Source organism: Phascolarctos cinereus, unplaced genomic scaffold, assembly GCF_003287225.1.
Source record: "Phascolarctos cinereus isolate Bilbo 61053 unplaced genomic scaffold, phaCin_HiC Scaffold_4;HRSCAF=312, whole genome shotgun sequence".
In the NCBI taxonomy this organism is placed as follows: domain Eukaryota; kingdom Metazoa; phylum Chordata; class Mammalia; order Diprotodontia; family Phascolarctidae; genus Phascolarctos; species Phascolarctos cinereus.
Window position 1 is genome coordinate 129,606,045 of NW_027555847.1, and position 24,878 is coordinate 129,630,922.

The window sequence follows — 24,878 nt, forward strand, 5'->3', positions numbered from 1 at the left end:
TATCCCAAAGAGATCATACAGATGGGAAAAGGGCCCACATGTACAAAAATATTTATAGCAGCTCTTTTTGTGGTGGCAGAGAATTGGAAATTGAGGGGATGCCCATCAGTTGGGGAATGGCTGAACAAGTTGTGGTATATGAATGTAATGGAATGCTATTGTGCTATAAGAAATGATGAACAGGCAGACTTCAGAAAAGCCTGGAAAGACTTGTATGAACTGATGCTGAGTGAAATGAGCAGAAGCAGGAAAATATTGTACATAGTAACAGGAATGTTGTGCAATGACTAATATTGATAAACTTAACCCTTCTCAGCAATGCAAGAATCTAAGACATCTCCAGAGGTTCTTGATGGAAAATGCTATCCACATCCAAAGAAAGAACTATGGAGTTTGAATGTAGATTGAAGCATACTATTTGCTATTTTTTTCTTCTCTTGTGTTTTGTTTTTTCTTTCTTGTGGTTCCTCTATTGGTGATAAATTCTTCCGTACAACATCACTAATGTGAAAATATGTTTAATAGAAATGTATATGTATAGCCCATATCAGATTGGGCACTGTCTTGGGAAGGGAGGTGGGGAGGGAGGAAGAGAAAAATTTAAAACTCAAAAGCTTATGGAAGTGAGTGTTGATAAATTAAAATAAATTAATTTTAAAAAAAAGAATCCTTGCCCATTATATAGCATAACAATAAATCTTTGCCAACTTGACTGAAAGAATGCTTGAGTCTGTGAATTCACTCCACACGACCCTGTCCTGTACTCCAGTCTTTGAAGGGTCTCTACGTCTCAGACCGCAACGGTGTCAGGACTATCTGCGACTCTCCTTCGTGGAGTCAGGGGATAGAGATCACGGCACCCACTCCTCAAAGAGGCTTCTAGGATTGCGCAGTCACCTGGGTCTAGAGGGAAGAAAAGGTGTGCCTGTACTTGAACTACAACTCCCAGAAGGCTCTGCAGCCTCTGCTGCTTGTTCTCACATCGGCCACCGTAGAGCAGTCACGGGATGCTTTAACCCTGCCGGGTCATGTGAACAAACAGCTGCTGGAGTAGGTCCCTGTTTCCCGGCTCTGCTGGCCGTCAGCTTCCCTGGGCCGCTTCGGGGCCGCTGATTTCAGCCCCGGCATGGCCAACGTCTCCAAAAAGGTGTCATGGTCGGGGCGCGACCACGACGAGGCGGAGGCCACGGTGCCTCGGAGGCCGCAGCCGCCGCTCACGGAGCTGCATGGGGAGAGCACACCGCTGCTGAACGGGGCCGGGCCGGCGGCAGCACAGCAGGTGAGGACGCCGAGCGGGCCGCGCCCGCGACCCCTGAGCGCTGGGGACTTGGGGTCGTCCACGACCCCAGCCTCTTTTTCTCTGATCTCATAGTCCTCACGCCATCCTGCTTCGCACCGGGGATCTCTCTTCTTAGGGACTGAGGGTGAACGGGAGGGCTACCCGCTTGTCTGCTGGGGACGCAGAACAGCCGACATCCCCTCCCCGCCTTTACCTTCCGCTCCCCTCCCTTCCCCTCCTACCTCCCCTCCCTGCTGGCCAAGATCATTGGGTGACATTCCCGGCTTTAAAATCATTAGTGTAGGAAGGTACCGGAGTGATAATGTCAAATTTACAGATTCGGAACTGGGGACCAGGGAGGCAGACTTGCTGCTCCAGGCGACCAGGGGAAGGAACAGAATCATGATTTTAACTCATGTCCCTGACTGCAAACCCCATTCCTTTTACACTCCACCACAGCTGCCTTTCACATATTTAGCCCAACTGTCTCATTTCAAAGGAAACAAATCAAAGGGAGAGGAGGTGACTTGCTCGAGGTCACACAGTGAATTAGTGGCAGAACTGGTTCTAGAACTCAAACGTTCTGGCTGCCCATCGAGGGCTTTTTCCAGTGCGGTGGCTGACACATAGCTAGCACTATAAATGCTATAAATGTTCTTCCTCATCTCCTCTACCTCCTAGCATCCCTGGATTCCTTCAAGACTCAGCTCAAAGCTCATCATCTTCCAGAAGACTTTCCCAGCTTCCTCCTCCCTCTCCTCCCAGGCAGACCTCCCTCCCCCCTTCCCCTAAGATAACTTCCTATTTATCCTTTATTACTTTCCCATTGTCTCCTTTCTGGAGGACAGGGATCCTTTTTATTTGGACTTTCTTTGTATCTCCTGTCTTTGTGTCTGCCAGTGCCTGACACACAGTAGGTGTTTAATAAATGTTTTTTGACTGACACTTGGGGGTCAACATATGCTTATTTACTATATTCAACATGCTGCCTTCTCAGATCTGGTGCTAGGAGCCTTGACACATGACTGGACATACTTCTTAACTAACTCTTTTAAGAAAGATAGGGTAAAGGATTCAGAAGATGGTATGGTTGTAGTGCCCTGAATAGAGAGGCAAGTAGGGTGTGGTGAAAAGAACACCAAACGGGAGGTCAGAAGACCTTGGTTTTGGTTTAACTAATAATTCATTGTGCAACTTTGGGAAAGTCACTTCCCTTTTCTGTGCCCCTCTTTTTTGTGTGTGAGGCATTTGGGGTTAAGTGACTTGCCCAGGGTCACACAGCTAGTCAAGTGTCTGAGGCTGGATTTAAACTTAGGTCCTCCTGTCTCCAGGGCCAGTGCTCTATTCATTGTGCCACCTAGCTGCTGCCCCCCCCTTCTTTAGTTGGAAAAATGGGGGAGGTGGTGTGAACATACTTGGGGAGGTTGACTTTGTGAGATTTCTGTAACAGTTGAAGGGAAAAGAGAAGTTCATAGTAGCTAGGAGAGTTATAAGTATTTGGTTTTTATGAGAGTGTTGGGTTAGCTTGAAGTTGTGGTTATTCTCTGGTCTTCTGATCATCATGTGGATCACATTTCTTTCCTTGACGTTTTACTAATTAGAACTTAAGGTAGCTTTAAGTGATCCTGTCAAATGGCTTCCAACTAAGTGACTTTTCTTTGGTTGGATAATTGCTATGTGGAAAATTCATCTTTTTTTTTAAGGGGCATTGCATTTTTTTCATAAGTTGGCATTTATTATTTAAGCTGAAAAACAGGTTATGAAGGGGGTTGGGGGGAGCCTTAGGGGAGAGGGAAGAAGGGAGGAGACAGGGAGATGAGAGCCTCTCCTCTGTGTCTTCTCCAGATGGGATTGATCCTGATTTCTGAGCCTTGGTCCAGGGCACACAATAAAGCACACAATAAGATGAGGTTCCAGGGCTACAGGTTTAAGAAACACCAAGGGGTGGCCAAAGTTACACATCCAACCAGAGGTGGGGGCTGGGATTCTCCTTGGATCAGCAGCACAGCTTCCTTTTAGGAACCCAAGCATAGTGATAAGTTCCATCCCACTTATTTTAGCTCTTAGGAAACATTCTTGTAGTTAAATTCTTTGTGCTAAAGAATTCTTTCACTGCCTCTCCAACTTGTACTTTGCTTCTAGTTTCTTTGAATATGCATCCAACTTGTAAGCTGCCTGCTCAACAGCTGCTGCTTGCTCCTCAGTTAAAGTGATCTGATCCAGATAAAGCTGAAGTGCTGCAGATTTCTGGTTTAAGTCCTTTAGGTTTCTACTTATGTTTACTGCAATATCTTTCATTTCTAGATACTTCAGGCTAGTCAGTTTGTTCATATATTCCAGAAGTTTGTAGTCTTCACTGGTGGCTGTCAGCTCGCCTGTTAGGTACATGGCCATTTTGGAGAATGTGTCCTGGCACAGCCCTGTGATGTCTGCCTCGGTGGACTCTGTGGTGTCCTCAGCTGTCTCCACCACGGCATCGTCTAGGCTGGAGAAGGGAAGAAGGAGAAAGGATGGAGGGAAGGATGGGGAAGGGGAAGGGAAGGGGAGAAAAAGGGAAGGGTGAAGAGTTGGAGAAAGAGGTAAGGGAAGGGGGCCAGGTATTGCATTTTTTGAGAATGGTATGGTATAGTGGCTGGAGAGCCTTGGGATCAGGTCCTGCCTCTGCCAAATATTAGCTGTTTGATTCTGGCTCTCTTAAAACTAAGTTCTAGAGCAGATGCTTGCCTTAGTTCTCTCCCAGACCCCTGCTTAATGCTACACTATCCTCCTTTCTCCATGTTGACCTTGTGGTGAACCACTTAAAATCTACACTGTCTTCTCTTGAGTCCCTTCCTCCCTTATCATATCACCAATTGGGCACTACCAGGCCTGAGCCTTGAATCATTCCTACCATCCAGTATCTTTGCCCCCACACACGTGCTGTTGAATGGAATTGGAGGAAATCATTTAACGGTTTTGCCAGGGTCCACTTCAGATTTATGTTAGATAACCTCAGTTGGGCCCTCACTGATGCTAAGCAGTCCTTACACTTCAGTGATTAACTCACTATCCCATTCATCACAGCAGGTCTGCCAAACCTTTTCATCCCTCCTCAAACTTCCCATGGGTTCTCCTCCCCCAACCCTCTCAGCAAACCTTACCTCATATTTTATTGACAAAAAGAAGAGCTCCTCAATTTGGAACTATGCCCAAAGGGCTATAAAACTGTACATACTCTTTGATCCAGCCTTACTACTTCTAGGTCTGTATCCCAAAGAGATCATAAAAATGGGAAAAGGACCCACATGTACAAAAATATTTATAGCAGCTCTTTTTGTGGTGGTAAAGAATTGGAAATTGAGGGGATGCCCATCAATTGGGGAATGGCTGAACAAAGTTGTGGTAAATGAATGTAATGGAATGCAGTTGTGCTATAAGAAATGATGAGCAGCAGGGCAGCTAGATGGCACAGTGGATAGAATACCGCCCCGGATTCAGGAGGGCTTGAGTTCAAATCTGGCCTCAGACACATAACACTTACTAGCTGTGTGACCATGGGCAAGTCACTTAACCCCCTTGCCTAACCAAAAAAAAAAAAAGAAGTGATGAGCAGGCAGACTTCAGAAAAACTTGGAAAGACTTATATGGACTGATGCTGAGTGAAGTGAGCAGAACCAGGAGAATGTTGTACACAGTAACAGCCAAGTTGTGAGATGACTAATTTGGATAGACTTAGCCCTTCTCAGGAATGCAAGGATCTAAGACATCTCCAAAAGTCTCATGATGGAAAATGCTATCCATATCTAGAGAAAGAACTATGGAGTCTGAATGCAGATTGCAGCATATACTATTTGCTCTTTTTTTGTTTGTTTGTTTCTTCTTTCTCTTGGTTCTTCCTATTGATTCTAATTCTTCTTTACAACATGACTAATATGAAAATTAAAAAAAAAAGCTCCCTTTTCTCCCTTTCTCCTTATTTCAAATCACCCAGATGCCTTTTGCCACTATCTCCTCTTTCACCCTTATCTCACAGAATGAGGTAGTCCTTTTTGGCGAGACCAACCCCTCTACATCAAATGTGATCCCATTCCATCCTTTTCCCCCCATCATATTGCCCCCTCTATTACCTCCACTCTCTTACTTACCTGCATTCTTTTCCTGTCTCCTGGCTGCTTCCCTACTACCTACAGATATGCCCACATCTCCCCCATCCCACCTTTTGTGGCTAAACTTCTTGAAAGGGCCAGCAAGAGTAGGTGTTTTCATTTCTCCTCTCATTCTCATTTTACATTCTGGCTTCTGACCTCATCATTCAGCTGAAACTTCTCCCTCCAAACTTACCATGATCTCTTAATTGCTGAATCCAATGACCATTTCTCAATCCTCGCCCTTCTTGGCTTCTCTAGAGCCTTTGACACTGTTGATCATCCTCTTCTCCTTGATACTTTCTTCTTTCTAGGTTTTGGGGATGCTGCTCTCTCCTCCCTTCCTCCTACCTATCTGCTCCGCAGCCCCACCCTACAGGGCTCTGTCCTGGGTCCTCTTTTTTTTCTCCCTCTATACTATTTCACTGGGTCATCTCATCAGCTCCCATGGAGTCAGTTACCATGTTTATATAGATGACTCTCAGATCTACTTATTCAAGCCCAAACTTTTCTTTTGACCTCCAGGCTTACATCTCCACCTACCTATTAGACGTCTTGATTTGGATGTCCTGTAGACACCTTGAACTCAGTATATCCAAAATGAAACTATAATTGTTCCCCCCAAACCCTCCACACTTATTCCAGACTTTTCTTTCACTGTTAAGGGTAGAACTATCCTCCCACTCCCTCAGGTTTACAATCTAGGTGTTGTCCTCAGCTTTTCACTTTCTCATCCCATATCCAATCTGTTGCCAAAATCTTTCGATTTTACCTTTGTTACATCTCTCAAAATTGCCCCCTTCCCTCCTCTGATACTGCCACCACCTTGCTTCAGTCCCTAATCTCCTTGGACCAGGGGTGGAAAACTTGCAAGCCTTGAGGCCTCATGTAGCCTTTTAGGTCCTCAGGTGCCACCTTTTAACTGAGGCCCAAGTTTTACAGAACAAATTCTTTTATAAAGAAGATTTGTTCTGTGAAGTTTGTATTCAGTCAGAGGGCTGCACTTGAGGACCTAGGGGGCCCCATGTGGCCTCCAGAATGCAGGTTCCCCACCCCTGCCTTGGACTATTGCAAAAACCTGCTGTCTGTGTGTCACAAGCCTCTCTCCACTCCAGTCCATTCTCCACTCAGCCATTGAAGTGATTTTCCTAAATTGCAGATCTGACCACTCATCACCCCCCTCTCCCAACTCAGTAAACTCCAGTGTTCCCTATCAGTCACCTGCAATATCAAATATAAAATACTGTTTGATATTCAAAGCCCTTCATAACCTTGTCCTGCCCTACCTTTCCTGTATCCCTGGATACATACTCTTTGATTCAGTGACACTGGTCTTCTTGCAGTTCCTTAAAGAAAACACTCCATCTTCTGACTTTGAATGTTTTCCCTGGCTCACTGTTATGCATGGATTGTACTCCCTCTTCTGGAGGCCTCCTGGCCTCCTTCATGTCCCAGCTAGAATCCTGTCTTCTACAGGAAGCCTTTCACAGTCCCTCCTAGTTCTAGTGCCTTCCCTTTGTGGATTGTCTCCAGTTTATCCTGTACATACCTTGTTTGTACATAGTTGTCTACCTCTGGTCTACCCCACTGGATTGTGAGCTCTGTGAGAACTGGGACTGTCATTTGCTTTTCTTGGTTTCCAAAGCACTCATTACAGTATCTGGCACATAGTTCGCCCTTCATAAATGTTTATCTACTGATTGACTTAGCCAGCATTGCTAGAAAATGGCTCCAAAAAAATTATTCCAGGTGAGAGTAACAGTTTGAAATTAAGAGGTTTTTATTTTAGTGAAAATAGTGATTTCCCTCCCTGCTTGACAAAGCAGGGGATTGTGGGTGTGGTACATTCCCCATAGTGTTAGACTCGGCTGATGTGTTTGTTTGATTTTGCTGAATTTGCTTTCATTTCCCATTTTTGTTTGTCTTTGTTTGGGGCGGGGTAGTACTGTATTTGGAAATAAAGGTGATCGTAAAAATAAGATATCAATAAAAAATTTGAGAAAGAAAATGACCTAATGGAATTCAATTTTCTGTCATATTTTCACAGGAATAGGTACAGAAATGCAGAATGTTTACATCAACAATACTCAGTTTTCTTTCTTTGGCATATGTGGGGGGAAAAAAAAGAAAACATTTTCAGGAGTTTTGAGGATTCCTTAGCATGTCCTTTCAGTCTTTATAGTAAATGATTAGATAATATTATAGAATGGTGCTCTCTCTGACTTGGTTTGGTAGTACCTTCTGATTGGTTCTGGCTAACGAGGTCTTACAAGTTTAGCAATCATCGGTAGCTGGGTCCTGGTATGCTAGCTTGTAATATCCATGCCTTGCATTTATCTCTCCTGCTGCTTTATATGTGGCTTTTAAACTGCCTTTGATCAAAGGCCAAAGCCAAAGAGGGAAAAAAAAAATCAATCAGCCTACTTATGCTTTGGAAGAGTGACAGACAACTAGAAATTCAATCATATACACCCTATCATAGACATTTTATGAATAAGAAGAAAGGGTTTCATGGGAGTGGTTTTTAGCACCGTAATTTACAGTTGAAGTTTATAGTAAAGCCTTTGTTCTCTGTGTTGGTAGGAAGTTCGTATTCTCTGAATTAAACACTTAACTTTTCTAGCTGTTGGTTTTCAGGATGAGTGATGGGAAACATCCAGTATTCAAGTGGAAAGTTTGTATTTGAATCATGTTATGGCAGCTGACATGGGAACTGGTTGAAATCCGTGGCTGAAGTGAAATCGGCATCTCTCCTTGAACTCCATTTGCTTCCTGCTGTCCTTTTCTTTTAGCAGAGAAAAACAAGAATTGGCTGGTTTTGAAAGAGCCTGTCCTCGATAGTTCACTGGTGAAACTGCAAACTTATTTTAGCGCAAGGTAACTGAACTGACATATAAACAAATTGTCTCACAATCAATCTCTGATAGAAGGGGCTGTGTAGCAGAATGGTTAGAGGGATGGCCCTCAACCAGGAAGACACTGCTTTATGTCCTGCTCCGACGCATTTCATCTGTGTGAGGCTGTGTAAATTAACCTCTTGGTGCCCCCAGGTATCTCCCTAGATCTGTGAGTTGCTGACCTTCATTGGTTAGCATTTTCTTCCCTAGTGCTTCCCCATACAGTGAAATCTCCAGTCTTGATTCCTATTCCAGTGAACATAATTTTGCTTTTCTGAAGCATACCTGCTTTCAGCTGGAGGAGTACTGCAGGGAAAGGCACTTTCTGAGCTACTCACTGAATCTAATAGCTATGGCAGTTAGTATATCAACAGAAAGGGAAGCTTCAGAATCAGCCAGTACAATATGTCTTCTGGGAAGCCTCTTGCCCAAGACCGAAGGGGAACGTATCTCTGGCCGTTGTGCCTGGCCTAGTCAGTGAAGAGAAAAGCAGAGAAAATGTGAACTGAATAGAAGTGACTTAGACACCATTTCTGACTTTGTCCCCAGCTTTTTGCCATGAAGACAGAGCAGGGTATGCCTTTCGAAGATTGCCAGCCTGGCTTTGTGGCAATGGCACCGTAAGTTTGTTAGACTAGAAAAGGGAAGAAAGGTTGGAGACCGACCCTCCGCCCACCCCCCTTTAAAATGAAGAAGCCAGATGACAAGGACAGAAGGAGTATTAACTCTCATGTGCATCAAAAGTAGGAAACGAGGAGAGTAAACACCTTGTATTTTAAAACAAAGAAGGACAGAAGGAGGTTGGCATCTGTGCTATTTTTCTAAAGCAGAAAATGTTGGAACTGAAAAACGTGGCTTGGTTTTTAATGAGTCTTAGGGAGTCGGCATCTTGCAATGGAAACAATACCACAGCTGGAGAATGAGGGACTTGAGTTTGAATTCTGGCCCTTCCATTTGCTGTGTGAGTTTGGTCACGTCTCTTTCCTTCTCTGAGCATCCTTTTTCTCATCAGTAAAAAGAGGTGGCTGTATTATATGATGTCTAAGAAAATCTTCGTTTTAGAGGGGCACCATGGTGAAGTGGAAAGAGTACTAGATTTGGAATCAGAGGACCTGGGTTCAAATCTCTGTTCAGCTACTCAGTATCTTTTTGCCTTCAACGAGTGACTTAACCTCTCAGGGCCTGTTTCCTTATTTGTAAAATGAGATTGTCGAACTAGGTGGCCTTGAAGGGTCTTTTCTGGCCTTAAGTCTAATTCTGTGACCTAGCAGTTAAAAGAAAAACAGTTTAAGCTATTTTTTTGGCATGGTCCAAGGAATCTTTAGGTGCTTTGGGTATTTTGAAATACTACAGAGGCTCTTAATGTGTTGGGGGGAGCCTGGGATGGTCGATTGTAGTGGGTCCCTCCCCAGTAGTCTCCAATCCCTGGCTACTTCTCCCTTGAGAAATGACTCCCTTCTGGAGCATATTCCAGTCAAACAGCTCAGACATATAAAAGTGTCTGCTACCATGTAGGATGATAGGAGCCAAGAGTGTGAAAGATTCGTTCATTTGTGCATTCGACTACCATTTTTTATAAAGGTGTAAGCCAGCACTATGGGTAGATGATGGGAAAGGAACGTATATCCGGTCTCACAGTATGATGTCTGCCCACAACACAGAGGACTGGAGACCTCTCATTAAGCACTTGTGGTTGGTGGTCATTCTCCTTGTCCTCTGGTTTTGGTAGCAGGACAAGAATCCTACATAAATCGCCTTGGAATTGTGGTAGAAAATAGTACAAGATCAGCGCCTGGGAAAGCACTAAGTGTTCTTCATATAGGCATAAGGAAATCTGGATCACTTTGGGTATGAGTTAAGGAAGTCTTGGTGGAGGAGGTGGTAGCAGCAGCATGTCAGCTGATGGTTGGAGGATAGGTAGAAATTAAAGAGGCAGTAATTTGGAGAGATGGGGAAAAAGAAGGCAGAAGGGAACGTATAAACTGACTTGAAGCAGCTCTTCTCTTACCATGAAGAGGAGAAGAAATTGAGGGAAGTCTGAGCCAGTACTATATGCGTTTTAGATGTTCAGTCAGTAGAAATCAAATTAAGCCACATAGATTGAGTACCTGGTGAGTCTTTTTCCCCTTCAGCATTAGAGGTACTGCAGGGAAAGGCACTTTCTGAGCTACTCACTGAATCTAATAGCTATGGCAGTTAGTATATCAACAGAAAGGGAAGCTTCAGAATCAGCCAGTACAATATGTCTTCTGGGAAGCCTCTTGCCCAAGACCGAAGGGGAACGTATCTCTGGCCGTTGTGCCTGGCCTAGTCAGTGAAGAGAAAAGCAGAGAAAATGTGAACTGAATAGAAGTGACTTAGACACCATTTCTGACTTTGTCCCCAGCTTTTTGCCATGAAGACAGAGCAGGGTATGCCTTTCGAAGATTGCCGGCCTGGCTTTGTGGCAATGGCACCGTAAGTTTGTTAGACTAGAAAAGGGAAGAAAGGTTGGAGACCGACCCTCCGCCCACCCCCCTTTAAAATGAAGAAGCCAGATGACAAGGACAGAAGGAGTATTAACTTTTATTGGTAAATCTTCCTTGCCAGAAAACTCCAGCTGACACCATAGCATTATTTCTATTAGTAGCAATTTATCATCTACTTAAAAGGAAAAGCAAGGTTTACGTAATAGAGATGCGCAATTTCATGTGCACTTTCTATTTCCATTTCACTTCCTATATAGAAATTTTTGTTTTATTTGGTGTTAAGTTCAAAATTTAAAAAAAAGTATTGTCTTCACATTTGTATTGAGCTTTGCTGTTTACAAAGTTTTTCCCCCGTGACAAACCTGTTAGTCTATTCAAGAACTAACACTATTGCCATGTTTTTTAGTTGAGGAAACTGAGGCTGATTAAGGGGAAGTGCCTTGCCCAGGTTGACTTTGCTGGTAAGTATTGGATCTGAGGCTGGAGCTCAGGTTGTTTGATGCAAAGTCCAGGGTGTCGTTGCACTGTTGCATTATGGTTTTGACCTTTGCGTGTATACAGCATCCTTCCTCTGTTGTCCCATCTTACTGCTCCATTGTTTATTTCTAATTTCAGTTTTGGAAACATAAGTAGCAGAAGACTCTGTGAGACTGAAGTTTGTTGTACAAAATCCACAAGACCAGAGTTATGTGGCCTTTTCCCGTGAGGGTGTTGGCATTAAGTTAAAACCCAGTTTTTAGAAGTGACTAGAATAATTTATACTAGCTGTTTTTAGAAAAGACTTGTTTCACATTACTTGGGGATTTCTGTGATATATGAGGAAGGTGGTTATCCATTGTGACAAAAATACTTTTACCTAATGGTTAGTGATAGATAACATATAGTTAGGATAGATAGACTCTTGAACCCACAGAATCATTCATTTAGAGCTATCAAGGACCTTAGAAGTCATCTCTGAAGCAGCAAGACACCCTGAGAGAGAAAGGCAGAAGTACCAGACAAATCAAACCACCGTCATGACCTTGACCACCTTCTGTCTTCAGACAGCCCAGGACTCTGATTCCAAAAGCCTTGGGAACAACAGTACCTTCTGAATCTAAACCATCAGCCTTGTTTCCAGCCCAGCCCCTGTGACAGTCCATGAGGGGACAAATCATCGTGGAAGAGGGAGCCAGCCTTCCTCATCACCAGCAGCAACTGCTCATGAACTGCCACCAATGGCCCATAGGCACAGGAGCCCTGCAAATGGCAAGGCCTGCTGTTTCCAGCCTAGCCCTCACAGTCATCACCTGGGGAAACAAGTCCTGCAGAGAAGGGACCTTCCATCCCCACCAACAGCCAACCTGCCATATACAATACAGGCAGGCTAGCCTAGGCCACCCTCCAGCCCCACCCCTCCAAAGAAAACCCTAAAAAAAAACAAGAAGAAAGAGAAATAAATATGCTTCAGTTTGCATTATATTTCCATCAGTTCTTTGCCTGGAGGTGGGCATCATTTTTCACCATGAGTCCTTTGGAATTGTGGTGAGTCATTGTGTTGATAAGAATTACTGTGTCTTTCATAGTTGATTATCTTTACATAATTGCTGTTACTGTGAAAATTGTTCTCCTGATTCTGCTCACTTCATTTTGTATCAGTTCATACAGGTCTTCCCAGGTTTTTCTGAAGCCATTCCCTTCATAATTTCTTACAGTACAAATAATATTCTTTTTTTTTTTTTTGCGAGGCAGTTGGGGTTTAGTGACTTGCCCAAGGTCACACAGCTAGTAAGTGTTGTGTCTGAGGTCGGATTTGAACTCAGGTCCTCCTGACTCCAGGGCGGGTGCTCTATCCACTATACCACCTACCTGCCCCACAAATAATATTCTATCACATTCATATGCTATAAATTATTCAGCCATTCCTCGATTAATGGACATCCCCTCAGTTGCTTTGCTGCCACAAAAAGAGCTGCTGTAGATTTTTATACAAATAGGTCCTTTTCTTTTTTCTTTGATCTTTTTGGGGTATAGACCTAGTAGTGGTATTGCTGAGTCAAAGAGTATGCACAGTTTAATAGCTTTTTGGGCATAGTTCCAAATTGCTTTGCAGAATGATTGGACTAGTTCACAATTCCACCAGCAGTTCATTAGTGTACCGATTTTCCCATATCCCTTCCAGCATCTTTCATTTTCCTTTTCTTCATCTTAGCTAATATGATGAGTGTGAGATGGTATATCAGAGCTGTTTTAATTGGCATTTCTCTAATTATTGTGATTTAGAGCCTTTTTATTGTATCTATTGATAGTTTAGATTTTTTCTTCCTTTGAAAACTGTTTATATCCCTTGACCATTTATCAGTTGGGGAATGGCTTTCATTGTTATAAATTAGATGAGTTCCTTATATATTTGAAAAATGAGAACTTTATGAGAGAAACTTGTTATGAAGATTTTTTTCCCCTCAATTTTCTGTTCTAATTTTAGCTGCATTGGTTTTGCTTGTGCAGGAACTTTAATATTACATAATCAAAATTATTCATTTTCTTTTCCTTGAACTTCTCTTGTTCATGAACTATTTATCCCATAGTTCTGACAGGTAATTTCTTCCATGCTCCACTTACTTGTTTACAATAGCACTTTTATGTCTAAATCATTTACCCATTTTGAGATTATCTTGGGGTATGTTTCGCGATGTTGATCTCTGTTTAGTTTTTGCCAGACGGTTTCCAGTTTTCAACTGCAGTTTTTGTCAGTAAGTTCTTGCCCTAGTAGATGAATTAGTTCATACAGGTCTTCCCAGGTTTTTCTGAAACTATCCCTTTCATCATTTCTTACAGAACAATAGTATTCTGTCTCATATACCATAACTTGATCTTCAGGTGTATCAAATACTAGGTTACTGTGCTCATTTGCTTCTGTATGTGGTATACTTCCATCTGCTCCATTGATCAACCATTCTATCTGTTCTCTAGCACCAAATGGTTTTGATGATTACAGCTTTATATTCTAGTTTAGGATCTTGTACTGCTGGGCCTCCTTCCTTCTTTTTTTTTTTTGTTTTCATTGATTCCCAACCAAAGCGTCTTTCTTTCTGACTTGAAGCTGAAACCTTCCTCATATGTTATCTCCCCCATTAGAATGTGAGCTCTTTGAGAGCAGGGATTGTCTTAATTTACAATTTTTATTCCCAGTGCTTTGCACCTAGAAAGTGCTTAATAAATCATTCATTCCAACGCTTTCATTTTACATTTGAGGGAAATAAGGCCTAGAGAGGTGAAGTGACTTTTCCAAAGTCATGGGTGAAATAAATGGCAGAGTCAAGACTTGAACCTGGATCCTTGGACTCCAAATCCAGCATATTTACCCCTTCATCATGCCATCATCCCTTATCTGAGAGTCTGGAAAATGTAGGATTCTCTCTCTACTTCCTTTCACACAATCACATTCTTTTTTATGTGGTTCAGCTGAATCAGTTTGTTTGAGCCATGTCTTCCTTCCTAGTTTGGCAATCCTGCACCAAGCACACAGGCTGTTCTGTTGGCATGGGCTTGCTGTCGCTGGAGGGGTTTCCAGTCCTTAGTATTGTGGTCAGAAAACTTGATTTTATAAACTTGAAAGTACATTTACTTCCTGTCATGTATCTATGGCATTTGCTTACGTCCTTATAAGAACTGGCTGGTGAAAATATTCCAGTCTAACTTGCTGAGAATATGGATGGCAAGCAGCAAAGTAGCTGAGCGATTTAGAATTTATGTGTTCTTTCTAACTCTGCCAAGAATAAGGCAAGTGGGAGGTGCCTGCATACCTGTTTGCCCTCACCTTCTTAGTCTGTTGTAAGTCAGTTTAATCCTTGAATCTTTGCCAAATTGTAGATTTATCTTCTTAGTCATTCCAGCAGGTCATCGTTGGGTGTCTCTGTAAGCTTTGGCAATCTCACTTTTTGCTTTTCTTTCACTCCAAGTGTCTGTGGCACTGCCTGTTGAACCCTGCCTGTTTTTCTACCTACCAGACAGTCTGGGAAGTTGTGACCTTCTATCACCAGCATCTCAAAGGGCTGGGGTGTTCCTGTAGCATTTCACTTTGTTGTGTGTTTTCAGATGGTTTTTGTCAAGAACTGATCACAGAAAGTTAAAGTAACTGCATTTAAAACACTCGGATTGTTCCTTAGCTCCTCTTCTTGTACCTTGTTGAGTGAATCTTGGATTGAAAAATGGGTGCCCCATCAATGTGACTTAAGCTAGAGCTGGATTTTCTGGGACAGATGGGGTGATCAGTGCCTGGGTCCCATACTAAACATTTCTTAAACCTTCTTAGGTAGCTGTAGCTATTGAATATCTAGTTAATGCAGCTGTAGGTATACCGATGAAATTTGGGCAGTAACAGGGTCTGAGGACTACTGCAGCCTGGTGGAGGTTCTTGATTGGGAGGGAGTATGGACATTAATCCTATTTTTCAAAAAAAAACTTCGAGGAGCAGCTGGGTGGCACAGTAAATAGAGCACTGGCCCTGGAGTCAGGAAGACCTGAGTTCAAATGTGGCCTCAGACACATAACCCTTACTAGCTGTGTGACTCTAGGCAAGTCACTTAACCACAATTGTCTAGCCAAAAACAAAGCAAAGAAGCTTAAAGTCTATGGTATATTGAGGAACTCAGCTTTTACCATTCAATATCCTGCCAAATAAGGCTAGAAAGAACTTTAATTTTCTTGTGCTCATTCATTATTCATGATGTTCACAGTAAACTTGGTTACTTAGGAGATGCCATTCATCTGCCACTGCCCTAGCTCGAGGCCTTTTCACTTCTTACCTGGACTATGCAATAGCCTCATAATTGTTCTTCCTGCTTCAAATCTCCTACTTAGCTAGTTTATCTTCCATACAGCTGCTAAAGTGACCTTCCTAAAGGACAGGTGTGACCACGTCACTGCCCTCCTCACAAAGTTGCATTGCTTCCTATTGCCTCTAAGATAAAATAGAAACTTCTCGGTTTTGCATTCAAAGCCTTTCACAATCAGGCTTCCAACCATACTTTTCCAAGCTTCTTACCATGTTAGTACCATTTATGGCGTCTGCTTTCCAGGCAAACCAGCCAACTTACTATTCTTCATATACAGCATGCCTTCTCCCAAATCCATGCCTTTGCCCAGGCTGCCCAGGAAAGAATGTGCCCCTTTCCCACCTCTACCTCTTATAATACCTATCTTCCTTTAAAGTTCAAGTCAAGTACCACCTCTTACTTAAGACTTTTAGTGATACCCTCTCCCAACTGTAAGTTACTTTCTGTATATTTTGTGTTTGCTTATGTGTATATGTTGTTTCCCCTGATGGGTTGTTAACTTCTTGAGGTTAGGGATTGTTTTTTTCCTTCATATCCCCTGTGCTGGGCGCATAATAAACACTTGTTGATTGATTGCTAAGAACTGTACAAATGGCACAGATACCACATTTTAAACATGCTAAGGGGAAATCGAGAAATAATTTAACCTTCCATGAACTAAGGGCAAACCCAAAACAGAAATATTCCCAGATATGTTTTCCCAGGCTTTAAGAAAAGTGATTTTGTTTACTTCATGGTGGATGTTAGGCATAGGGTAGATTTCACAACTGGCAGCCATACCAGTTGGAAAGAATCACTTGCTTAGGAGTCTTTGCGAATAAGCAGATCCTCTCAAAGCAGACTTTCCATGAGGGGCTAACCTTAGGAGGTGATGTTAGATTTTATAAACTTGTCTGACTGGTAAGATTTCATCTGGGTTGTTTTACACACACACACACACACACACACACACACACACACACACGCGCGCGTGCACACACACACACACGCACACACACTTTCCCTAGTCATCTTTTCTTATGTGTAGTGTTTTCTTTTATGTTTAGCAGGGGCACTCAGCCACTCCTATAAATCACAGAATCATAGCTTTTTAGAAGTGGAAGATCTGATAGTCTGTAGAATTAAATCTGGACTGTCTAGGTCCCAAGAATCTCATTTGGATTAGCTTTAACAAAACCCCAGGACACCATGTAATCAGTCTTTTCTGTCATATTGATCTGTGGCTTGTTTGGGGGTTCACTTCCATAGCAATGAGGAAACTCAGGTTTGCAACGGGTGTCAATAATTCAGCAGACATTTACTGAAACCCCGAGAGCACTGTGGTAGGCATTGGCAGAATGCAGAGTATAGACAGGACCTAGTGCTTGCCTTCAATGCTCTCATTCTGAATGTCTTCTCTGTGGCTGGAGGAACAGGGGAGAGAGTTGTACAGGACGGGCTGCATGGATGGGAGGACATGGTAGGTAGAAAGCCCTCCTCTGAATCAAGATAACTGCTTAGCTTCAGGTTCTGTCTTTGAGTCATACGCTTGCTTTGTGACACTGAGTAAATCACTTAGTTTCGCAGTACTCCAAAATATGCTTCGATGGTAGATATTTCCTTACTGAGCATTCCCTATTCTGAAGAATCACAGGTGAGGGCCCTAAAAAAATCTTAGAGGAAGTTGGGGGAGGAAGGGAATACACATTTATATAGCACCTACTGTGTGCTAAGTGCTTTTTCCAAATATTCTCTCATTTGATGAGATACTCTGAAAGGTGGCTGCTGTTATTATCTCCATATTATAGTTGAGGAAACTGAGGCAAACAAAAGTTAAGTGACTTCCCTAGTCTGAGGCTAGAACTCAAGTCTTCCTCACTCCAGGCTCAGCATTCTATCTACTGCATCATCATCTGCCTCTTAAAAAGAGACTACATAAAAAGAATGACAGTAGAAGAGATGCCCAGTCATGCTCTGAAGCAATAACTGAAAACAATTTAGAATAATATCAGCAGCCTCAGATGTTTATGTGCCGATGCACAAAATACGCTGAATAAGATGAACTTGGTGTTTTAATGTAAGAAGTCAAGAAAGCCAAATAGATAGCACTGAAACCTGGGCTGGAACTCATGTGGCAACTTAAAAACTTGAGCACAGTTTTAGGCATTATCGATAGAATTATGGTGCCCAGAATGAAGGAGACGGTGGGGTCCTCTTATCTTCTGTCCTTGTCCAATCATATTTGGAGTGTTGTGCACCAAATTGTAAGAGAATTGCTGTTGAAAGGAATGCTTCCAGAAGAGAGTAAGTAACCAAGATGGTGAGGGGATTTAAAATCACATCGTCTGGAAAATATTTCAAGGAGCTTTAAGTAAATACTCAAATACTGTTAGAAGAGAAGTTTTTTATTTGGGGAGTGAGTCTAACAATGACAGCTGCCCTCAAATGTTTTCCAGGGATGTCATATATTTCTGACTTTTGAGGCCAAAACTGGGAGCATCGAGAGAGAAATTATAGACTGGCAGATTTGGGCTCATTATAAGGAACCCAGCCATTAGAGGAGTCTAAAACTGTAATGGCATTTCTTATAAGGTTAGTGAATGCCTTGGTATTGAAAATGTTCCAGAAAGATCAGGGCTGCCATGCAGGGGATTCCTGCACTGGCAGGGAGGCTAAACTAGATGAATTGTAAGCACCTTTTAAACCCAGGCTTCTATTATTTTGTATTATCAATCCTGTAAAATCTCTAGTTCTCCATAATTATTTCTTTCTTAATGTTTTTTATGGTAGTTGTTTGTTGTAATTTCAATGACAGTGAGGATTCTGCTTGAACAGAGAAATCCACTTCCTCATCCCCTCCCCCCATGTTTTTGTAAAGATTTTGTTTAGTTGGGGGAGACAAAAGTAACATGTGGAAAAATTAAATTAGGTGCTCTGCTGTGGTACTAAGCGCCAAAGGAATTCAGAGAAGGAAAGTCATTGAACTGAGCCCGTCAAGGAAGCCAGTGTGGAAGAGGTGCGATTTCAGGGAGACATTAAAGGTTTGGGGGTGGGGGTGGGGAGAGGAGGGAGAGCCTGGTAGTCAAGGGGTATGGCAAATGAAACAAAGGCACTGAGGTTGAGATGAACAGCAAAGAGAAGTGACTGGTTTGGTTAGAGCAGAAAGGTTGTGTTGGAGAAGAAGAGAAGCCGAGGCTGGATAGGTTTGGTGGGGCCACATTGCAGACGGGAGAGGTAACATACATAGCTCTTTAGGTGTGTTAAAATCTTATGTCTACTGTCTCAAGGCACAAGTTAGTGGCAGGTTGTAAGGTAGACAAGGGGGCACCCCGGGTTTTCACCTCTGGGGAACCACAACTCTGTTAGAACTTACAGAATGAAGAAAAAAATAAAAAAGAACTTACAGAATGATCTAGAGGAAAGAGCACGGGCCTGAGGGGTCAGCAGCCCTGGATATCACTTACCCTCTGAGTCTCAGTTTCCTTATCTGTATACCACAGATGTAAAGATATCCTGCCTCATGGGTCTGATGGGAGAAAAGTACTTTGGAAAGCTCAGGGCAGTATATAAATCCATTGTTACCAATAATAAAAAGGTTTGTGACCATGAATATGAATGTGATGTTAGATTGAGAATGAATGAAATAAATGTGAAAGACTCTAAGTGATAAGGCCTGTAGTGTATGAGGATTTTTTTTCCTTCTTCGTATTTGCATGTTCTCTAAATTGCAGTTTCTTCCCTTTTCAGCCCTCCCATTCAGCATTTTTCCGCATCGGTCACCTGAGCAACGTAGAGCTGGACGATGAACTACTTGATTCGGTAAGTTGAGTTGGGCATTGTCATCTGAAATGAGCAGAAGAAGGACTATTGGTTGAAGTGGGAGAGGGAATTTTGCTATGTGCAGCTTTTTTTTTCTTGTTTAGTATTTTATTTTTCCTCAATTACATGTAAAAACAATTTTTAACATTCGTTTTTAAAACTTTGAATTCCAAATTCTCTCCCTTCCTCCCTCCCCACTCCTCTCATTGAGAAAGCAAGCAATTCAGTATAGGTTATACATGCATAGTCATGGAAAATGTATTTCCATATTAGTCATGTTGTGAAAGAAAACAGACAAAAAAACTCAAGAAAAATAAAGAGAGTAAAAATAGTCCGCTTCAATCTGTATTCAGACACCATCAGTTCTTTCTCTAGGGATGGATAACATTTTTCATCGTAAGTCTTTCAGAATTGTCTTGGATCATTATATTGCTGAGAATAACTAAGTCATTCACAGCTGATCATCTTACATCTTAACTGTTACTTTGTACACAGTACATGTCACTTTGCGTTAGCTTCTGTAATTCTTTCTAGGTTTTTCTGAGAGCATCCTGCTCATCATTTCTTATAGCACAATAGTATTCCGTCATAATCACGTACCACAACTTGTTCAGCCACTCCCAATTGATGGGCATCCCCTCAGTTTTCAGTTCTTGGCCACCAGAAAAGAGCTGCTATAAATATTTTTGTACATAGAAGTCCTTTTCCTTTTTGTTTTTTATCTCTTTTTGGATACAGACCTAGTCATGGTTGGTTGGTTGTGATCCTTTGTTCTCGAGTAGGACCAAAATAACATCACTGTGTTAGAGTAAGTTACAATGTGTCCAGCTATGGCTGATCAGACCAGTATGAGCTCGGGAATGTTCTACCACCGTTCTGGCACAGATAGTCCATGTGAACATTTGGGGTGGATTCTCTAAATTTGCATGTCTCGTGTTTCTTTTGAGTTACTTCAGTTCTACTTTGCTTCTGGAGCACAGCATCTTCTCTGATGTGGGCACGCCATGCTGGGCGGTTCTGTGCCATTGTCTCACCTGTAACACAGTCAATTCCAAAGTTCTTAAGAGAGATCTTGAGAGTGTATTGCTAGGTCGAAGAGTATGCATGGTTTTATAGCCCTTTGGGCATGGTTCCAAATTGCTCTATAGAATGCTTGAATGAGATCACAACTCCACCAATAGTGCATTAATGTCTCATTTTTCCCATGTCCCCTCCAACATATGTCATTTTCCTTTTCTGTCCTGTTAGCCAGTCTGATAGGATTGAGGTAGTACCTCAGAATTGTTTTAATTTGCATTTCTCCAATCAATAATGATTTAGAGCGTTTTTTCATACGGCTATAGATAGCTTTCATTACTTCATCTGAAAACTGTTCATATCTTTTGATCGTTTATCAGTTGGGGAATAGCTCTTATTTTTATAAATTTAACTCGGTTCTCTGTATGTTTGAGAAATGAGGCCTTTAGCAGAAAAACTTGCTTCTAAATTTTTTTTCACAGTTAAGATTGCTAACTGTATTTCCCTCTATCCTATTTCCCCTTCTGTTTTGTCTTTTCCATCACCACCCTCCCCCCTTCTCTTAACCCCTTCCCCTCCTACTTTCCTATAGGGTAAGATAGATTTCTGTACCCAATTGACTGTATATGTTATTCCCTCTTTGAGCCAATTCTGATGAGAGTATGGTTCACTCACTCTCTCGCTCACCTCCCCATCTTCCCCTCCATTGCAAAAGCTTTTTCTTGCTTCTTTTATGTGAGATAATTTGCCCCATTCTACCGTTCCTTTTTGTCCAGTGCATTGCTTTCTCACCCCTTAATTTTATTTTTTTAGGTATCCCTTCATGTTGAGCTCATACTTGTGCCCTCTGTCTATGTATACTCCTTCTAACTTTCATAATAATGAGAAAGTTCTTATGAGTTACAATGTAGGAATGTAAGAACAGCTTAACCTTATTAAATCTCTAATGATTTCTCTTTCCTGTTTACCCTTTTATGCTTCTCTTGAATCTTTTATTTGAAAGTCAGATTTTCTATTCAGCTCTGGTCTTTTCATCAAGAATGCTTGAATATTCTTTATTTCATTGAACATTTATTTTTCCCCCTGAAAGATTATGCTCAGTTTTACTGGGTAGGTGATTCTTGGTTATAATCCTAGCTCCTTTGCCCTCTGTAATATCATATTGCAAGCCTTCTGATCCCTTCAGGTAGAAGCCGCTAAATTTTGTGTTATACTTGAATTGTTTTTCTCTGGCTGCTTGCAATGTTTTCTCCTTGACCTGGGAGCTCTGGAATTTGACTGTAATATTCCTAGGAGTTTTCATTTTGGGATCTCTTTCAGGAGGTGATCAGTGGATTCTTTCAATTTTTATTTTACCCTCTGGTTCTAGAATACCAGGACAGTTTTCCTTGATAATTTCTTGAAAGATGATGTCTAGGCTCTTTTTTTGATCGTGGCTTTCAGGTAGTCCAGTAATTTTCAGATTATCTCTCCTGGATCTGTTTTCCAGGTCAGTTATTTTTTCAGTGAGATATTTCACATTGTCTTCTATTTTTTCATTCTTTTGGTTTTGTTTTATTGTTTCTTGATTTCTCATAAGGTCATTAGCTTCCATTTGCTCCATTCTAATTTTGAAGGAATTATTTTCATCAGTGAGCTTTGGTACCTCCTTTTCCAAGTTTGATCAGTTCTACTTCTTAAGGAGTTTTTCTCTTCAGTGAATTTTTGTGCTTCTTTTTCCATTTGGCCAATTCTGCTTTTCAGTGCATTCTTCTCCTCACTGGTTTTTTGTACCTCTTCTGCCATTTGATCCCGTGCTTTCTTAAGGTGTTACTTTCTTCAGAATGTTTTTGGGCCTCCTTTATCAAGCTGTGGACTCTTTTTTCGTGTTTTTCTTGCATTACTCTCATTTCTCTTACCAGTTTTTCCTCTACCTCTCTTACTTGATTTTCAAAATCGTTTTTGAGCTCTTCCATGGCTTGAGACCAATTCATATTTTTTTTTGGAGGCTTTGGATATAGGAGCTTTGACTTTGTTATCTTCTTCTGAATGTGTGTTTTGATCTTCCTTGTCTCCATATGGTCAGAATATTTTTTCTGTCATTCGCTCATTTTTCCGGTCTATTTCTTGACTTTCAGCTCTGTCGAATTAGGGCTCTGCTTCCAGGGTGGAGGGTGCACTGTCTCAAGCTTCAGGGTTTTTGTGCAGCTGTTGTCAGAGATACTTCTAGGGACCTGTAAGTTTTCCGTTCTTCCAAGGTGGTATGATCTAAGGAGAGATGTTCACTACTGTGGCTGCCCACAAGCTCTGTTGTGCTCGTGCTCTTCCTTGCTCTGGGACTGTGGCCCAGATCTGAGTATGGGCAACCCTTGTAATCTCCTTCTGATCAGTTGTTCAACCTCCTTACTGTCTGTGGGCTGAGAGCTCCGGAAGCAGCTGTTGCCAATTCAGTGATTCCCAAGGCCTGCTCCTGGTTTGGTGGGGCCTGGTCTGTGCTGGCACAGCCTGTGCTGGACTATTCTCTACTCTCACCCCAGGGCTACAGACTTTTCCTGCTGACCTTCTAAGTTGTCTTTAGCAAGAAAATTATTTTACCCTGTCCTTTTGTGGGTTCTGCTGCTGCAAGAATTGTTTTATAGCATTATTTAAAGGTGTTCAGAGGGGTTTTGGGGGGAGCTCAGGTGAGTCCCTATCTTTTCTCTGCCAAATTGGGCTCTACCTTCTCCTCCTACATGCAGTTTTGCAAAGATAGGGGCCTGTCGTGGTAAATAACTGTGTGCCTTTGGATAGGGCTGCATGAAAATGCCTGAGAATGGAGTAATACAGGTATTTTAAAATACATTTTTGTTTATTTCATTAAATACTTCTCAATTACATGTAAAAAATTTTTAACATTCATTTTTTAAAATTTTGAGTTCTAAATTCTCCCCCTCCCTCTCACCCTTCCCCTACCCCTTGAGAAGGCAAGCAATAGATTGATTATACATGTGAAGTCATGCAAAAAATATTTCCATATTAGCCATATTGCAGAAGAAAGAACACGCACACACAAAATAAGAAAAATAAAGTAAAAAAAATATAATTCAGTCTGCACTCAGAGTTCATCAGTTCTCTCTCTGAAGGTGGATAGCATTTTTCATCATGGGTCCTTTGGAATTGTCTTGCATCATTGTCTTGGATAGACTCACTAAGTCTTTCACAGTTGGCATCCTTAAAATATTGCTGTTACTGTGTACCATGTTATCCTGGTTCTATTCATTTCAATTTGCATCAGTTCATATAAGTATTTGCAGGTGTTTCAGAAACTGTCCTGTTCATCATTTCTTATAGCACAGTAGTATTCCATCATAATCATATACCATACCTTGTTCAGCCATTCCCCAATTGCTGGGCATCGCTTCTGTTTCCAATTCTTTGCCCTAACAAAAAGAGCTGCTATAAATATTTTCATATAAATAGGTCTTTTTCTCTTTTGTTTAATTTCTTTGGGATACAGACCTAGTAGTGGTACTGCTGGGTCAAAGGGCATGCACAATTTTGAAGCCTTTGGGCATAGTTCCAAATTGTTCTCTAGAATGGTCGGACCAGTTCACAACTCCACCAACAGTGCATCAGTGTCCCAGTTTTTCCACATCCCCTTCAGCCGTTGTCATTTTCCTTTTCTGTCATGTTAGCCAATCTGATAAATGTGTGGTGGCATTTCAGAGTTGTTTTAATTTGCATTTCTATAATCAATAGTGACCTGTTATTGCTATATGATATCAATGTATTTATAACTTATTTTCTGCTACAGTTTTATTTCCCAGACTTCTGGGATTTTTTATGTTTTAATACCCATATTTTACATTTTCTCAAAGAAAAGACTGCTTGTAACAACTTTATGGGAATATATCTTAGCCTAGTTAACGTGCACGTAGATAGTAGTGGGTGCTAGGTGGAGCAGGGGATAGAGCTCTGGCCTTGGAGTCAGGAGGACTTGAGTTTAAATCTGGCCTCAGACACTTGACATTTACTAGCTATGTGACCCTGGGCAAGTCACTTAACCCCAATTGCCTATTTAAAAAAGAAAGAAAGAAAGAAAATATTGGGTGATAACAAGCCAGAAGTCAAGTTGAGTTTCTAAGACTTGTGAGCACAAAAAAAAATCTGTTCCTGTTATCTTGTCTAGATGATTCCAAGTTCATATGTAGCCTCTTGCCTTACCTTCGGCTCTCATAGTTGTCTGAAGGTATATTTCCTTTTAGGGTAGGGAAGATTTTAAAATAATTTCTCTTTCCCCACATTTCTTCCTTTAAAAAAAAACCCAGCATAAAAACAAGCAACTGCATAATCCCCTGAGAATCCTTTTTATGTCCTGGAAATACCATACTGAGTTATGCTACAATTAAAATAGATTTCGTGTGTGTGTGTGTGTGTGTGTGTGTGTGTTTAGCAATTTTTATTACTAACACAGGTTAAAAATTAATTGGGGACTAAATAACTTAATCTTAAAGAATGAG

General features: G+C 41.7%; 1 protein-coding gene and 1 pseudogene across 1 annotated transcript in view; one reads left to right on the plus strand and one right to left on the minus strand.

Moving 5' to 3' along the window:
* Nucleotides 1–1,016: 1,016 nt before the first annotated feature.
* The window catches only part of CLCN7 (chloride voltage-gated channel 7), a 57,010-nt gene continuing 33,148 nt past the window's right edge, over nt 1,017–24,878 (plus strand). Inside the window, exons 1-2 of the mRNA XM_021006708.2 lie at nt 1,017–1,279; nt 19,312–19,383. Coding sequence (XP_020862367.1) covers nt 1,127–1,279; nt 19,312–19,383 — 225 coding nt within the window. The 5' untranslated portion in view covers nt 1,017–1,126. The remainder of the gene's footprint in view (nt 1,280–19,311; nt 19,384–24,878) is intronic.
* Nucleotides 3,037–3,733, minus strand: LOC144456640 (uncharacterized; annotated as a pseudogene).